Source organism: Achroia grisella, unplaced genomic scaffold (assembly GCF_030625045.1).
Source record: "Achroia grisella isolate CSIRO2021 unplaced genomic scaffold, CSIRO_AGI_Agris_v1 utg1086, whole genome shotgun sequence".
Lineage (NCBI taxonomy): Eukaryota > Metazoa > Arthropoda > Insecta > Lepidoptera > Pyralidae > Achroia > Achroia grisella.
The window spans coordinates 1,420,167-1,439,386 of record NW_026712572.1 but is presented as its reverse complement, the minus strand read 5'-3'; the positions used below and the strand labels follow the sequence as shown (position 1 = coordinate 1,439,386).

The following is a 19,220-nucleotide window of genomic DNA, read 5'->3' as shown; positions in this document are numbered from 1 at the left end:
TGTCCTTCTTGAATATTATCATCACCGCTGATTACAACCATATTTCAAAAGAATACAAGCTGAGTTTCTTGTCAGTTCTTCTCATCTTGAAATCATTCCGAAATGATGGTATATTTGACATATTATAAGAGTCTGTAATAGACCTACATGAATAAAGATATTTTGATTTGATATATCGATTATTATTATAAAAATATATAATTACAATTTGAGTTTCAACGCACACGGACCTCGTTGAGATTCAATCAAAGTGTTCAATTAAGTCCAAGTGAATACAGGTAGAAGCTCCTCTGAAACCACTTAGGTTCCAGCGTGTGGGGATAAATTCCCTGACGATGACAAGCGATGGGATGGTAAAATCCGTAGGTACTATTGTTTAAAAATACAAACAACAGTTCTGTGCGATGTCGTATATTTACAAAAACATAAGAGGTAGTTAATATCTAAGCATAAAAGGAAGACTAGTTCAATTTAAAAGACTTTTCAAATCATTCTATAATTTCAATATCCATATTTATATAAAAAAAATAATACATAATAATCTCAAGAACCATAAACAAAATACTACTGTTATATTTTTTTTTAACACCTGCAAAAGAAACAAAGTATACCTCTAATTCCGCCATGCGTCTTTGTCTATGTTGCCATTGTTACTAACTACCGAATTTATTCCAAAATATAAATTATTCTATACTCATTATTCTATTGACTAATTTCCATATAATTTAGTATTAGACGTTATTATCACAAATATTATTTACTGAGCAATGGACTCCCAAACTAATATTAATATAATAACTACATGTTAATTTACACATTGATACAGACAACATTACAATACCTTTATCAAATTTTTTTACACTACACACACTACACTGCACTATTGATTGAAATTCCTTAGCCCTTTCAGTCCTGACAAACAGACGGGACAGACATTCTTTACGTTGAAGGTTGGCCTATACGTGACTATTATACCCCTTAACCGAAAGAAGTCCTGATTGATTTATGACGTCACTAATAGCTGTCTTTACACGACACGTTCTTTCACGTGCGATCTAGAGAGGAATAACCAGAGCGCGCACACGAGTAATCACTCGCAATTTGTATGTGTGTGATTGCACGTATGTTTTAAGTAATTTCCCATTCTTTTCAAATTTTATATTTGATTCCACAGAATTTATTTTCTATAACACGTTTTATAATGAGAATTAATTATTACAAAATGGCGCTAAAGCACGCACGATTGCTGTACGTGGGATGCGCTCACTGGCGACGCGCAGACTCTCTTTCTCGTTCTCTTTGTCTACATTATGCACATTCATTCCTGTGTGAAAGCCGATTCGCGTGTGAAGTATGTAAGAAAGAGTGTACGTGTAAAGGCAGCTATTGTGTTTTTAAGTTGTAACTCATGCCCAGTGTCAAATCTGAAAGGAGTACTGTGCGGGCTGAGCGGCTAGGCAAGTCTACGAGTAACAACATGGCAGTACTAACTAAAAATATAAAAAAATTGCCCATATAAATCAGTCATCATTTAGAAGTATATACAGAAAAATGAATTTAATAGCAACTATTTGTTTTTATTTAACAATAACAATTATTCTATTGAATAAAATTAAAGATTTCAAATTATTTTTTCAAGTGAATTAATTATTATTTTCTGAGCCCAAGATCTACACGCTATCGAAAGCAAATTATGTCAACTGAAGGGAGTTTAAGTCCACCAGGTTTACTGCTAATCTACAGTTTAGTACCATTCACACATTCGACTTAGTGAGACGATTGTTCTGTGCATCTTCATTCTTATTGGCGCATTACCGAAAGGGGCGGGGCATAACTACCAAATGCACCAATCGAATACCAACTGAATAGTGTGTGTCCACACTTAGTCGTCGTTTCTACAAACAAATCTAAGAGATATTCAACATTAGTTGTGTTGTCTGTTTTTACTATTCTGCCCACGTGTGTCGCTACTGTGCCCGTTGTGTTTGATGTGTGCTTGAGCATACTTGATGGCTACTAGCATTGCGTCTTGCACCAGTTGCTCGCAGTTTATTAGGCTTACCTGTATGTACATACAATAAATAAACAACCCTGAACAATCAACATAACGCCATCTAATCCCACGGTAAGCAGAGCTTGTGTTATGGTTACTAGACAACTGATAGAAATATTTTTTTTGTATATACATATATAGTATACATAGAAAACACCCAAATAATCATTAGTTATGAATACAAATGATTGCACCGTGCGAGGAATCGAACCCGCGAGCATCAGAAGTAAAGCGATGTGCTAGACCGCTAGAACATGAAGTCCGTCAATATTTATTTATTTCTACTTATATCCTACAATACACACAAAAGATACGTCTAAATCATATCAGAATTAACTAATATTGATGACAATAGAAATATTGTGTATCAATTTATATTTCTGAATCACTGGCTTTTTATTAAGGGTTATAGTTAGTAATGATTAGTGGTCCCAATCGTTAGAAATATACCCTATTATCCGGACTTCGTTACGATTTGCCCTAGGAACCCTTATGGCTGCGGAACTCGCCACGGCTAACTAATCTGACTTCATCTTCATCCTAGCATCCTCGGCTGTAGCCCATCTCTAAGTGATCCTTTTTTTATGACTTGGAGAAAATCTCTCATGGATCCTCCCGCCCGCCCCGGGGGAGGCGAGCGGGTACTGTGATACTCCTATTCACTAAAAACTCGCTCTCTCTCTTGTTAATCCTTACTGCTGAGGCGCGCTACTGCGCGACTGTACACTATCTTGTCGGCCATCTGTCGCCATCGGTTGCGCTCAGACGCCTGGTGTATTGTGGTGCTGACAGTAAGATGTCCCTCACTTATCGCCATAAGCCGGCGCCGGGATCGAGTATCAGTCCACCGCGACAACTAACTAATATTCTAACATGTAGCATTAGAACCAGTGGGTTCACCATAATCACGCATTAAAGAAAATGACTTTCCTACGCTTAAAACACCGACAACATTTATTGACTCGCGATGTTTTTCTATCACTTAAATTCGAAGGAGACCACGACATTCTTAACTATTATACATACTAGAAAGTAACATATATGTAGTAACCTTAGCGGCAGTCATTTCTGCGTAGAGTGTGGGTTCGATGCCTGCGGTGGTCCGTAGTTTGGAACCAAACACCGCTGCAACGCAGCCGAGCCACCGCTCTGCGCAGAACGACGAGTTCACCATCCCCTGGAAATAAATTATCATCATCACTGTGCCAATTAGTTCCCAGAGATACCTAGTGAAGTTAAATGATGACTATAGCCAATATACACGAACAACGTTATGTATCATTATATATATCTTCTTATGTATAAAATTCTAGTGTCACAATGTTAGTTACCATACTCTTCGAAACGGCTTGACTGGTTATTGTGAAATTCTATATGCATATAGTTCTGAGAATCGGCTACTATCTATTTTCATACCCCTAAGTGATAAGGGTTGTCCACCCCTAACCTTTTTTTTATATTTTGGTAAACTTTTTATAATGTGGTATTAAAAAATACAGAAATCCTAAATTTTCTTCTATCAACAACCCCTATTTTTTAATACCAATATTACTACTGAAATTTGTATGGCAAAACAACGTTTGACGGGACAGCTAGTAAATATGTAAAGGAACCTGACCTGCGGCACCCTGCACGTGGCGAGGATGTTACCTCCGGCGCAGCCCAGCAGCAGCGACGGCGCCTGCGTCCCATCGTCGGGCGCTCCGCCGGCGGTCAGGGCTCCGCCAGCGGCCAGTGCCTGCGCCAAGCCGTCCGCTTGCATCAGGTACGAGCACCGCAGGAAGTGCACCACAAAATTCCGACCAGCGTTTTGCGCCTCCGCGAACACCTCGCGCACTTCCGCTTCCGCGATAGCCCTACCCATTATAGTAAGTCTTTATACAGGTATTATAGAGGAAAAAGGTATACTAAGTCTAGTTGTTCCGTATTCCGAACCTCCTTAGTCTAAGCAGGTTGTATCACCGGCTTGCTTACTGGAGCAAAGGGCGCTTGGTAATACTGGCCACATATAAAAACATGTGGCCACTTAAATTTCAAAAAAATAATAATAAAACAATTGAAAATAAGTACTGGAACAAAAAGGACGCTCCGTATTTTTATCTATATAAAACAAGATAATTAAGGAATTATTTAACACAATATAATTGTTTTTGATGAAAATATACACTCTAGAGTGCGTGGCCACTAAACAGTACTACACATCGGGACGTTCCTGAACAAAGGTGAGTAAGTTTGGTGTTACATTGCTTACTTTGGGGTGTTCGGAGTGTGGAAGACGTTCTTCCAGGTCGAAATCGTATTTTTACTTCCTTTTCCATTAATTATTTTCTTTTCAATAAATACAGTCCACTCTCTCTTTTATATATTAATTTATAAGGTTTCGTAATCCAACACTACTATTGTAACTTATTACTAATAACTAATTGAGCCAGCGCGATATCTTATTCATACAAAAAAACGTGTAATATTTATTACAAAGAATCGGTAACAATATTCATTAGTATTCCATTTAAAACGATTAACTCCGATTTTCATTCATATAAACTATCAATGTTACATATTTCTTATTATGGCAATGACAGCCGATGTTAGGGCAGTATCTTTTGTTGTTACTGTATTTTTAATATAACAGCTTTGAACCCATTTTTCTCTAATAAATTATATGGTTCCAGGGAAAGTTGTTTGTTCAAATTCAAAATCATTTATTCACGTAGGACATTTTGGTCGCTTATGAACTTTAAATATTTACATATTTTCGTTATATCCTGGCATATTCGTATATTTCCGACTAATCCTATATATTATTGGAATGATCAACAAGAACAAAATCTTAAAATCCTAACAGAAAAATAATACAAGAAATACTTTGTCCCATAAGTTGATGTCAACTTATGGGACAAAGAGTGATAGTGAAACAGGATGCAAACATTAGTATTCCAAGTATTTCTTGTATTATTTTTCTCTCCTAGGATTTTAAGACTTTGTGACACGGATGGCGTTCTAAAAAATATAATGATGTAAACTCACTGTAATGCCATCTCGTTCTTATTAACATCTCTCTTCAGTAACGTATTGACGCGCGCGAGACAATGTGCGTGCTCGCCGTACGGCGCCCCGGTAGACCCGCAAAGTTCTAGAAGCTGCTGTTTTATGCGGGATATTTCTTCTTCACGACGCTCGGAGCTGACCAGATCGATAACTTGCTCTAGCTTCTCTGCTCGGCAGAAGAGTTCGCGTACCTATTATAAATAGGTTTTTAGTACAGTAATTATAGGGGTTAAATTATGAAATTGTTGTTCTATAGTAAGAGATACTTTAAATTGACATAAAACCTTTATGGTGTGATATTTTCGAATGAAACCTTTTCAGTCTTAAAAAATGTGTAACATTCAATTTTCGTCTTTCAGTTGTTTATTTATTCAGATTAGACGTAAAATATGAATATGTAGGATAAATATAAAATATACTATTTGACTATACAGCTTATATTAAGTTTATTTGGATAGGGATTATTTCTATGCCTGTTTTGGTCCATGTTGACTACTTGGACCGAAACAGACAATTGTAATTTTGTTACTTTATATAACGAAAATATTCATAGAAAAAATACAGACAAAAATGTATATATTAGTATATGTAATAATATCTCAGTAGTGTAGGTAATTATGCATTATTATAAAGTAAATGTCGGGTAGGCTGAATCAACAATAAAGGCAGTCCCAACTAGCAACTGGTCTTTGAGGCACGTCCTCCTTGCATCCTATATTATTATATACATAAAAACATACATAACAAGTAGTTTACTACCCATACAACAACTTCATTTATTTTGTAATAACAACTAGATAAACTAGATAAGAAGTGTATGATTAGTAGAATTATTATTTTTCATTATATTTATTTAAATTAAATTTTATACATATATTATATTAATACAAATGATATAACTGACCTGTTTAGCGGCGTCTCCGGTAAGCGCGTGTATGGTGGGCGTGTTGCCACCGGCACCTTTAACGTTGGTGATGCAGAAGTCTTCAATAATTCCGGTAGAGGGCACGTGTGTTCCACAGCATAGTTCTCTATACATATAACATACTAATTGTTCTTATGACATCTTAGAATTACTAATTAAATTATTGACGGCCTCGCTGGTCTAGCGGTTTAACACACCAACTTACCTCCGATAGTCGCGTGTTCAATTCCTAACACGGTAAAAGAAATTGTATTCATGAGTATGATTGTTTGTATCGGTCTGGGTGATGTCTATCTTATATATAAAATTCTCGTGTCACAGTTTTCGTTCCCATACTCCTCCAAACGGCTTGAACGATTCTCATGAAGTATTGTAAATTGTGTATATGTATTTATTTTATTTTTTAGACAAAATTTTTAGTTTCTTTTGATACAACATACAAAAATACATACAATCCTAAATTTTCACCCTTCTATCATCAACCCCTATTTTTTTATAGCGTTATTAATTTATATGGCAAAACAACGTTTGCCGGGACAGCTAGTGTTATATATATATTTGTCAGTTGTTTAGTAACACAAGCTCAGTTTAGCTTGGAGTTGGTCACACTAGATACACAATTAGTCCATAAGAATTTTGGATGGGGTATGGCCCTAAAAAAGCTAAAAAGCTTGGGAAACACTAAGTTAGGCCGTCAGCTTCTCTACCCTTCTAATTCTGTAAAGAAAATGTAACAGTATCTCGCAAAAGCATTTATTACCATGACTTACTTGGAGAGCAGCGGCGCCTTCACTCCCACCAGCCGCAGCCCACTCTCAGGGTACACCTGTCCGGGCACCGTGGTCACCAGCTCCGTCTCCACCACTTGAGGGTCCTCCACTAGCCTGGTTTCCACATGAGCATTCGCCTGGATCGATTGCCTGTTAATGAAATTAAAAGTCATTATATAAAAAAAATTAAGTTCATAAACTGGTAAAAAGTCCTAATAATGATTTTTATAGGACATTTTAGCCTAAATGATATTTGAATTTGGATAATAATGAATATTTTACGCCCTCTGTGGTTTAGGATACCGGCTTAGTTCCGATCGCCGCGGGTTCAATTCCTCGCACAATATATTTCTATTCATGAGTATTATTGTTTGTAGCGGTCGAGTGTTTATATGTATGTATTTATATATGTATCCGTTATATAATACCCATAACACAAGCTTTAGGTTACTTGGGTCTAGAGCGCTGTGTGAATTGTTCTGAGATTATTTATTATTTAATATAATAAATTAGATAAATTGAAGTGATGGTTATAACACACTAGGCGGAATTTCAGCCATTGCTAAACAACATTGCTAAACATACCTTATTAATTCTTGTGCCTGCAACACTACATCTTGCGACAATTTCTCGCCGTAAACCGACAAATTTAAATACAGCCCTTTCTCGGTTACACCAGAACCAATTTGACACACCACACTATTTGGTAGGACTTGTTTTATAGCCGCATTCAACAAGTGAACACCGGTATGATTTCTCATTATATTCAGTCTTCTAGCACTATCTATTTCTAAACTTACATCACTTTTATAATTTATATAATTACAATCTCCACCTTTGTTCGCTTCGAAATAACCCTTATGAAATACGAAGCCTCGAATCTTGAAAACGCTATCTACTTTTAAGGCCACATCTTTATTTAGTCGTATAATACCACGGTCAGCGATTTGACCTCCTTCTTCGCAATAGAAATTTGTGTCTTTTGTTACTAAATAATAAGGTCTGCTTTCACATGGTTCTAAATAGTCTATCCATTCGCAGTCTTCATTCAAAATTGCTACTACATTAGTCTTCAACGGTTCGAATTGAATTTTGTTGTCTATGACTAAGTACTCATATTTGTGCGAGTCGTTCGTTGATGTCGTACCACTTTTAATAAGTTTCTCTATGGTTTGATCAAACAATAAGCCTTTGTTAGAACTCTGTTCTTTAAAGGCTGTCTTATGTCTAGATTTGTGCTGTGACAGAAGTTTCCAGAATTCCTTTTTGTCTATTTCCAAGCTGTTTAATTTAGCTATCCTCTCAATTAGTTCCTCTTGGAAACCATGTGTGTCATACAATTTGAAAACTAAATCCCCTGGTATTACTGTTGCATTTTGTTTAGACACCGTCTGTAAAAACAAATATAATTACATGAAATAAATAAAAGTGAGTTACAGTACCAAAGATGTGAGCATCTACACGGGATTTCAGAGAATCTTACTAATTCAAATCCAAAATCATTTATTGTAGGACTTTTTAGCTATTAATAAACGTTAAGTTTGTAAAAATTCAATTAAGAAGAACTAGCAAGAAACTCAAACTGAATTTCTTTTATTTAAATGTTTATTTTTATTGTTTACTTATATTGGTGTCTATGTCCAACAATAAATTAAAATCCACGTTTGCCATGCACATTAACACAGCGCCATCTAGTACCAGGGTAAGCAGAGTTTGTGTTATGGATACTAGAAAACTGATATAAATACTTTGATATTTTTTATGTATACATAGAAAACACTCAGACTGATACAATCAATCATACTCATGAATACAAAAGTTTGTACCGTGCGAGAAATCGAACCCGCGACCATCGGCAGTAAAGTGATATGCCCAACCGCTAGACCACTGAGGTCTTTTACACTCACCTCTTTAAACTCCTTATAACCCAACGCAAAACCACCTAATTCCACGTCACTCAACACTTCAACTTCCGGATATTGCTTGACCAGGTCCCTCCACTTCTTCGCGAGGCCGGCCCTCATCTTCTCGTACGCTTGCATCTCATGTTCGATGATCACTTTGGCATCCTTCTCTTTGGTTTCCAGTTCTGGATATGTTGTGCCAAGAGTATTCATTACTTCGTCATACAGACAGGCAAGTAAGCGAGGGTTATGGAATACATCTGTTGATATTTTGAATGATTTCCGCATGACCTGTTTTAGATTTAAGCTGAAAAGCAAAACAGTTTTAAACGTTTGGAATGGAAAATTAACTACAAAAAAACTGTATTTATTTAGAATAGAATAGAATAGAATAGAATAGAATAGAAAATCATTTATTCAAATAAACTTACATTGAAGCACTTTTGAATAGTCATTACATTTTTTAATCTACCGCTCGTTCGGAAAGCTGTCTCATCACAAGAAGAACGAGCAAGAAACTTGCGTGTTGCTCTTTTAAATAATTTTATTGTTACTTTACATTTTTAAGTTTAAGTGTGTGAATACAAACCACCAATTAGCACTAATTCTATTAAATACTCAAATAGAAATAATATTGAATATATAACAAACTGGTTAAACAATTAATAAGAGGAAATCAGTCATAGTGATTAGAGCAGACCAGTCCCTACAAGCAGCACCCGTTCACGAGTATGACGGATGAGCCAGCCATCACTGCGCTCGACCATATTTTAGGGAGCCCAATGACCCGGCCCACCACGCCGCCACAAGTCTGGACATTTTAGTGAGCATGACTACTCAAAACACTAGACTACGTCAAAGCTTTACAATTGCTATCTGATAGTTATAGTTTACATTTTACATAAGAATGCATGCGGCAATCAATACAAAAACCGCTACTCTTTCATATTTCTAAAATCAATCAATTAAATCAAGAAAGCAATGAGAAAATTAAATTATAACGTTGTATGCTAATAAACTAGTTATTTACTTGATATGTTGTCGTCTATGAATTCGTCTATCCTGTAATAGGCTTTCTTACACAAAAATTGTTTAATATAAGATTTGAATTGCCTCTCTGTCAGATTTAGTGCAGATTCTGGCAGTTTATTATAAAATCTTACGCAATTACCATAGAATGAATTACTGACTTTGTGCAGGCGGCATTTAGGTAAAATTAGCTTATTTTTATTGCGTAAGTTTCTATTTGTACAGTCTTTAAGTTTTCTAAAACTCTCTAAATTCTTCCGTGTATACATGATATTCTCATAAATGTATTGTGAAGTAACGGTGAGGATATTTGAATCTTTAAAACACTGACGTAATGACTCTCTTGAACCCATACCATAAATAGAACGTATGGCTCTTTTGTAAAATAAATATAGTATTTATATCGGCTGCTTTACCCCACAGTAGTATACCATATGACATAATGCTATGTAACTAAAGTATACAAGTTTAGCCGTCGCCACGTCTGTTAATTGCCTAATTCTTCTAATTGCATATGCAGCTGAACTGAGTCTATTGGCCAATTTTGAAATATGGGGCCCCCATTGTAATTTCGAGTCCACTGTTATACCTAAAAAAACTGTATCATTAACAAAATTTACTATTTCATCATTAAGCAATAACTGTGTATTTATTGGTCTTACATTAGGAAGTGTAAATTTTATACACTTTGTTTTGCTGGAATTTAATAATAGGTTATTACATGTAAACCAATTTAATATAGCAGACATAGCACAATTTACATCGTCTAATTGATTAGTTTGACGTCCAATTTTAAACACTAACGAAGTATCATCCGCAAACAGCACTATATCTGCAATTTTCTCTACCATAAAGGGAAGGTCATTTATGTAAATTAAAAAGAGAAAGGGGCCTAAGATTGACCCCTGTGGAACGCCCATCCCAATATTAGCTCCCTTAGATTTTATACCGTCAATATCTACAGTTTGGACCCTAAAATAAGTTCTCATTAATTTTAGATCATTATCTTTTATACCATAATGTTCGAGCTTGTACAAAAGTGTTTTATGATCCACGCAATCAAATGCCTTTGATAGGTCACAAAAAACTCCGAGTGCATCCTGTGACTTCTCCCATGATTGGAAAATATGTGTTATCAGCGCTACACCTGCGTCAGTGGTAGACTTGCCGGCGGTGAAACCATATTGTTGACTGTGAAGCAGTCGGTTATCCCTAAAGTGTTGTAACATTTGATTTAACATTATCTTTTCAAACACCTTACTTAGAACTGGCAAAATAGATATAGGTCTATAGTTCCCTGGCTCAAATTTATCACCTGATTTAAATAGTGGGATTAATTTGCTAAATTTCATTAATTGTGGAAAAGTGCCATTATCAATACATTTATTAAAAATAATAGCTAGATATGGAGCAACAATATCTATGAAAGAACTAACTACTTTTACAGACATGCCCCAAAGGTCTTCTGTATTTTTTAAATTTAGATGTTTGAATATTTTTATGATATGAACGGGGCTAACATGTGAAAATTTAAATCTTAAAGCACAACAACCGATATTAGACTCTAGTAATATTTTTGCTCGAGATGGAGATGAGTCCAGAGAAGATGTAATGTTAATCGGAATGTTAGCAAAAAAATCTTCAAAAACATTAACTACATCTTTTGTTGCTGTTATTAATTTATTATCATAATTTAATGCAAATTGATTATAGGCTAATTTAGATCTTCCGGTTTCTTTATTTATAATGCCCCAGATGGTTTTAATTTTGTCAGAAGACTGGTTAATTTGTTTATTAATATAATTAGATTTAGCCGTAATACAAACTTTTTTAAAAATTTTTGAATAATTTTTCACATAAGTGGTGAATTTGTCATCAAATCGATATTTTTTTTGATCGTATAAATCAAACAAAATATTTCTACTTTTAAGTATACCTACTGTTGCCCATTCCGTGAATTTAGATTTAACATAAACTTCTTTTTTCTTGAAAAATTGTTCATATTCTCCTGATAGAATAGTAATTAGCTTGGTGTAAAGATAATCAGGATTATTACTAGATTGTAACAGCAAATCCAATTTATTTTTAATCGCTGCTAAATAGATGATTTTCTTTCACACTTTAATAAATACTAGTGGGTACAACTAGTATTAACTAAAGCAACTTCATCCACATGGAATTTATCTTTATTTTATTGAAATAATTTAAAATCTTATATTAAAAGTGGGCTAAGTGATTCTTTCTAACATTAGCTATCTGTGAGTGAAAGTCCCGTCAAAATCGATCATGCAATTTCAGAGACATATTTATGTATGTAAGTACTTTGTATATACTTTCATACGCATTTAGTGAAAATCTGTTAATATGCAATTACAAACGGACACTACAATTGTATTTACGTATATGTTATTAATATTATAAACGCGAAACTTTGTGAGTATGGATGGATGTTTGTTAGTCTTTCACGCAAAAACTAATGAACGGATCTTGATGAAACTTTACAGTAATATAGCTTATACATCAGAATAACACATAGGCTAAAATTTAAAAATATATTATGTAAATTAGGCGTAATATAATAAATATCAAGTAAGTATGATGCAAACATTGCGCGGTTCAATTAGTGATTCATAAATAAAAATGGCGACTGCCAGGGAGTTAATGATATAAATAATAGTTTTAATAATTACTTGGCAGCAGGGAACGCGCCGTCCGCCAAACAAACAGCCACCATGCGTGCGTGGTCGGCCAACCGTCTGTAAGCGGTGTCTAAAGTAGCCTCTGGTCCGTACCGATGGCTGTATGCCGGTGTACCTTTGCTGTTCTAAATAAAAAAAGTAAAATATAAGTAAAAAATTAAAAATATATAATAAAAAAAAACAAACACTATGATAATGTGCATGCTATTACAATATGTACAATATTGTAATGTGCATGCTATTACAATATTGTACATATTGTAATAGCATGCACATTATCATAGTATTTGTTATTTTATAGCATAGGGCTTAAACGAGCTTGCGGCTCAGCTGATGCTAAGTGATTATCGTGCTATAAGGGGCGGCAAACATGTTATAAGAGACACTGATCCGTATGTGCTATACGTCAATAAGGTGTTATATCTAATTTAGGTTTAGAGCATCCTCATAATGGATTACTCAACTTTCTGCTGTTTGATGTATGTATTAAGTAGTATATTAACATTGATTATAAGAATAAACGAAGCACTATATACACTCAAATGTTGTACCTATCATTTGCCTAACAAGCACCACCCTTATAAATAAATTAGTTTTGATTTATAATAATATAATAATAATAATATTTCAGAATAATTCACACAGCGCCATCTATTCCCAAGCTAAGCAGAGTTTGTGTTATCGGTACTAGACAACTGATATAAATACATGGATACATTTTTTTTGTAAATAAATACATATTATACATAGAAAACACCCAGACCGATACAAACAACCATACTCATGAATATAAATGTTTGTACCGTGCGAGGAATCGAACCCACGACCATTGAATAGTAAAGCGGTGTGCTAAACCACTAGACCACCGAGGCTGTTTTGAATGACATTAGAATTTGATTTGATTGACATTATAGTGTATCAAACAGTATATTATACCTTGTGTATGGCTTGTATGATGGGCTGGAACAGGTCGGTGTGGTAGTTGGTGGGCACGCCCTGCAGCAGCGCGGCGGCCCGCTCCAGGCCCAGGCCAGTGTCAACGTGCTGCCGCCGCAACGCAGACACACTGCCGTTCGATTCTCTGGCGGGACACAGTACTTATCAATACTGCCTTTACACATACACTCTTTTACTTAATTTCATACGCTCTTCAGCTAACCTAAAATAACTTTTTATATAAAGATATACAGGGTTTTTTTTATGGATGATAATGGATTGGTGCACCCGTCTGCGCTAACGGTTTACGCTGGCGGGGCACTAGTGGAGGATTATAAGATGAGCATGAGGTCAGGTCAATTAGCTTATCGCTACAAATTCAACAAGAATTTATCACGATGGTTTCCAAGGGGAACCGCGTGGAGGTCAACCTGACATGGTACATTGCTAGCAATAAGATCATTAGTCCACATTACTAACAATCTCCTTTCCCCTAGATATTTAGGATTAGTCTAGAAAGAAAGAAAGAAAGAAAGAAAGAAAGAAAAATATTTTATTCAGTGTAATGTAAAAAATGTAAAAGGGTATACCAAACTAGACATGACTAAAGGGAAATAACACATACCTAACTTCACGGCTGTAATCTTACAAAGGGTAGTCAGATCCTTTATTAACTGTCGACGCCATAAAAAGAGCACTTGGAATGATCTTGATTTCTGAATGATTCTTCAGTGATGTAAATACAGATATCAAACGTAATATGTATAATGTATGTGTTTACAAAAACCTAAGTAGTTATCTATATCAGTTGCCTGCTTGTGTTTAGCCATAACACAAGCTCTGCTTAGTCTGGAATAGATAGCGCTATGTGAAATGTCCATAGATATTACTATTTATATTAACGGAGCGCGAAACGCGGAGGGATCTTAGAGATCAGATTTTCATTCTTTATAACGATACTCCTCCAAAATGGCTTAACCGACCGAAACCAAAATTTCATCATATTTCGATCATCGGGCGTCCATCGTTTACCACTTAAAAGAATTCAGATCGGTCATGTCCTTGAGGAATGGTCGCTGATAAAAGTTACCACAGACTTAGCATGGCAGAAAATATTCACGCGCTACTGAAAATAATTTAATTTTAAAGGCCGATTTTTAAGAATATCTGACCTGGTATGTACGCAACAAACCGGTAACAAACTTAGTTATATTTCTAATGTACCTGTTGCATTGTATAAACACTAGATTCCAGATCTCCGTGAGAGTCCCGTCTGGGTGCACGTAGTGTATCTCCGTACACGGCCCGCAGGGTCCGGTGACGCCCATCTCCCAAAAGTTATCGGCGGCACCCAGTCCACGTAGCCTGCTTTCGGGGACACTGCAAAAAAAAACACGTAACCGGAGTGCCAAAATTGTGGCCTTTGTGGGATCAAAAATCCACTGTCTGACATTGGCGAAAATGACCGATAAAAAATGGGTGGCAGCCATTTAAAATAAAGAAGAAAAACTGGAATGCCAAAGAAACAAATGGCCCACCTGTTGGAAAGTTGTAAGCTTCGCCTCGCATAGAATGAAATTAATTCTATACATGGATAATTCTTGGTGAATCTACCATAATGCGCTAACTTGACTTTATGTCATACCGCTAGCACAGGCGGGACAGAATTACATTATCATGCACAAACAATGTACGTCCCATACGTACTAGATATTTTATGGTAAGTATTATATTAGCAGGTTGTTTATACCAAAGAGGACCAATGACGTTGCGGCTCACCTGATGAAATTGCAAGTACGTTGCCGGCCTTTTAAGAAGGAACAAGCTCTTTTCTTAAAGATTTGAATATCGTATCGGTTCGGAAATATCATTGCTGGATGGTGTTTCAATAATGTGGTTGTGCGTGGCAAAAAGTTTCTGGAAAAACGCACGGTGGAGGACCGCCATTCATCCAGATGATCAGGATGGTATTTGGTACCAGTGTACTTTACCAAATAATAAAAATAAAGTTCTAAATTAGTAATTATAAATTTAGCAAAATAATTTCTTCCAATTCCTTACCCAATTTGTTTCCAAATATCCCTGCATTCTTTATCTTCAGGGAGTCCAATAACAGCGTCACCAGAAAAGTATGTGACAACTAAATTCTCAGGTTTTAGCCTGTACGGACCTAGTAGTAAGTCCCACGCCATCTGACAAGCTTCTTTCTGAAATAATTAAATAATCACCATATTAACTGGAATGTATACATGATTAAAATGTTACTCATCCTCGGTGGTCTAGCGGTTTAGCTTTACTATCGATGGTCGCGGGTTCGATTCCTCGAACGGTACAAACATTTGTATTCATGAATATGATTGTTTTTATTGGTCAGGTTGTTTTCTGTATACTATGTATGTATCTATAATAACATATCTAAGTATTTATATCAGTTGTCTAGTACCCGTAACAAAACGTCTGGTTGCCGTGTGATGACGCTGTGTTAATTGTCCACTATTTCCAGTTGCGCTCATTGGGATTTTCTTATCTGTTTCTTATATTCATTATTATAGTACTATCTAATACTATCCTGATGTATATATTAATGGTATTTGTAATTTTTAGTTTGACGCCACTTTGTCAGTATGATAATTAATTTATGTAACTGTTATATCTTTCTGTGACAGGAACAATAAAGTGTTTTTCATTTTCATTCATAATGGTAGACTAATTCCTACCCTTTGAAAATAATAAAGATCTCTGTGAGAAAAGAAACATTTTTTTCACTGTCATTAACCAAAAATATTTACTAATATACTTTATTTATTTAATCATAACAAAAATTTAACTATTAACAATAAATAAATTTTAAACATATATTGGTAACCAAGAAAATTCTTCAATTGTTTCATTAAAAACCCATTTGCTGTTTTTTTCTTACATTTCCTCATACTTTTATACTTTTAAAGCAATCAATGTATTATCTAGTAAATTATCATAGTTATGTATATCATTAACATTATTCTAGGCCAGACTGAGAACAACATAAAACGTAATAACGGTCAGTGTTATTCCTAAGGTTAAAAAACAAGGTCAGCCTGATCTGTTTATGAACATTTATACAGTTAAAATTAGTTATCTATGAAAGATTCTGATTTCTGGAAGGAACTACATTTTACTGTCTTTGTGTAAGTATTGTGATAGTGATAATGAAAATTTTGAAAATGCAGATTATCCTTTGAAGAAATAACATTTATACACAAAAATATTCTTTATTCATTTGTGCATAATTGAATAAAGAATATAAAGTAGCTTCTACCAATTAAAAAGGAGACTAAATTTCTTCTGCATGCTATGTTCAATGGAGCATATAATTGGCCTGCTAAATATAAATTTTATATGCAATGTAACAACTGCTGGAATGTAATCTTTCCATACTCTAAAATGAAGTTACTTCCACTGTCTGTTGTCTTAGATCTACTAAAGTATGCAACAGATTTTAATGCAGTTTTTAGTAACAGATAAAGTAATTCATGCAAATGTTTATATGTATAATAATACACATACACTTGTATGAAGCTGGTGCAAATAGCTATTATTATATAAAGTATGTCTATTAGTTATCTTTTCACAATAAAAATACTGAACAAATTTTGATGATTTTGATAGTTGGACTTGGAGAACAAATATTTTTGTTGTGAACATAGCACAATCAGGGATTGAAACTGAGAAAGTAATGATATGGAATTTCAATAATTACCAAGTGATATAAAATACACTAATTGAGGCACTTATTAGTGGATAAATTTAAAATAAAATATCATTTTGAAAAACCCCTTTATAATATTCCGGAATATATAAACTAAAATGGAATTAGAACATAATTATGATTTTAGAAACATATTATATTGTGTATCTATGGAAACTGTATTGTGTATCTATTGAATTTGTTTTATTTAGTTCATTAATATAATTTTAAATAAATTGAAATTGACTTGCCATATATGTAACAAAGTTTCTTACATAATATAAAAAAAGATAAATAAATACCTTGTAATAATCACCAAAGGACCAATTGCCAAGCATCTCGAAGAATGTGTGATGGTGTCCATCGGTCCCGACAACATCAAGATCATTATGTTTGCCTCCGACACGGACACACTTTTGTGAGTTCACTACTCGAGGATATGGAGGGTCTACATTACCAAGGAATACACCTTTGAACTGAAAACCATAAAGAATTGCCCATATTAAATGTCTCAAACTAAAAATTATATAAACTATAATTATATTTTCAAATTTGAAATTATGAGCCAGTAGCTATCTTCTAGTCTAAAAGATGAGAGGACACTCTTGCTTAGAAGCAAGCAGACAACCAAGAAATTTTATATATATATAAATTTTGCTTGTTAGCTCTTAGCTAGTATATACAACAAAAAATAACCAAAAACTGTTACATCTGAATAGAAGGCTATACATAAAAAATAAATAAATATATTACGTTTTAGCAATGTAAATTTTATACACCTAAAGACTTTTAATTTTGTAAAAATTTTTGTCGGAGAGGCTCAGGTATCTCGGAGTCTCCAATTTCAATTGTCAAGCAGCTTTCTTAAAAAGCCTTGTTTTGGTTTTAAGATGAGCGAAATTTATGGTAAAATGACAGGATAAGAGGTATGACAGCTTAGTCCTAAAAGAATAGCAATACAGTGGAACACATGAGTGGCATCACTACTACTTTTCCATAACCAATTAACATGAAATAACCTATTTAACTTTAATACCAATCCTATTACATACAAAAATTGTTAACATTTTTTATTATAGTAAGTTTATTTAAATACAAAACTTTCTGCATCTAAAATTAAGGATATAAATTCTATAGGAAAAGAATTGGATATAACTCATAATAAAAAAATACTGTAATTAACATACAAATAAGAAGAACATGGAGTTTCAGTCAATGGACAATAAGGATGGTACTTCAAAACAAAAAACACTTCATAACTCTATTCTTATTATTATAATTAATAATATACTTTTTATACTGTTATTAGTTTAATGAATAAAATTCGGAGATATTATTTTTCTGTTATATTTATTTCGTTTGAACATGAATTGTGGGTAGTTTTAGGAGCGGTAAAAGTTCACTTGGTAATCTTACCTGATTCATACCAGCATTTACAAAGGGCACAGTGGGATCAAATAGCGGCAAAACAGAACTGGACTTTACATGTTTATGGCCGTGTTGGCTCACAAAGTAATCTATAAAAGTGCTTCTTATGAAACTACTAGAACTTTTGAAACGTATCCAAGAACTGTGCATTCTACATTTAACCGGTAACCGAAACATAGTTTTAGGTTAGTATTCACTTTTTGTATTTTTGATAATTCTACTCAGCCACGGAAGGAGTTACTTCAAAATTAACAATACGATGTATGTAATAAATTCGTTTTAAATAAGAAATACAAAAATAAAATATTCCAATTGTAAACTTCTCGAATGGTTTTTGCAATTTTTTGCAATGTCAATGTCAAAAAATCAGCTGTATACTTTTTTTTTAATTTATTGGTATATGGATATACTGTATTTGGATATACAAACTCTATTCTCTTCTTTTACTTTTATTTAATATGCGGCCAATTGAAAGTGCAATCGTATTATTATATCCATTAAAATAAAATAATATCGACTATTATAGATATTTAAATCTTTTTTATTGTCTATTTCATAATTAGAAAATGTTGTGCTAATTTAAATAGCTTAAATAATATACAAGTGAACAATTTCCGAACTCGTTTTAATCCCAATTATGCAACTTATAAGGAATATTAGAGTTATATAAATTCTGACAAACATAGCGTTAATTAATATTA

At 34.1% G+C, this 19,220-nt stretch overlaps 1 protein-coding gene across 1 annotated transcript; it reads right to left on the bottom strand.

Annotated features, from left to right (window-relative positions):
• Nucleotides 1-395: 395 nt before the first annotated feature.
• Nucleotides 396-18,846, bottom strand: LOC131843355 (alanine--tRNA ligase, mitochondrial). Its single transcript, XM_059191986.1, has 14 exons — nucleotides 18,508-18,846; nucleotides 17,394-17,567; nucleotides 15,426-15,571; nucleotides 14,589-14,744; nucleotides 13,365-13,509; nucleotides 12,420-12,553; nucleotides 8,704-9,007; nucleotides 7,382-8,187; nucleotides 6,797-6,946; nucleotides 6,006-6,132; nucleotides 5,081-5,292; nucleotides 3,672-3,909; nucleotides 3,105-3,230; nucleotides 396-2,062 (listed from the first exon to the last, which is right to left on the bottom strand). Exons 1-14 carry the CDS (start codon nucleotides 18,694-18,696, stop codon nucleotides 1,925-1,927), a joined length of 3,045 nt encoding a protein of 1,014 aa, XP_059047969.1. The 5' UTR covers nucleotides 18,697-18,846; the 3' UTR covers nucleotides 396-1,924.
• Between the last annotated feature and the right edge of the window lie 374 nt (nucleotides 18,847-19,220).

Coding starts and splice junctions, on each gene's coding strand:
- LOC131843355 (XM_059191986.1), bottom strand. CDS start 18,696: ATGTTTCGGTTACCGGTTAAATGTAGAATGCACAGTTCTTGGATACGT. Junction 17,568..18,507: donor TAAATGCTGGTATGAATCAG/GTAAGATTACCA, acceptor TATGGTTTTCAG/TTCAAAGGTGTATTCCTTGG. Junction 12,554..13,364: donor TCATACAAGCCATACACAAG/GTATAATATACT, acceptor TTTTTTATTTAG/AACAGCAAAGGTACACCGGC.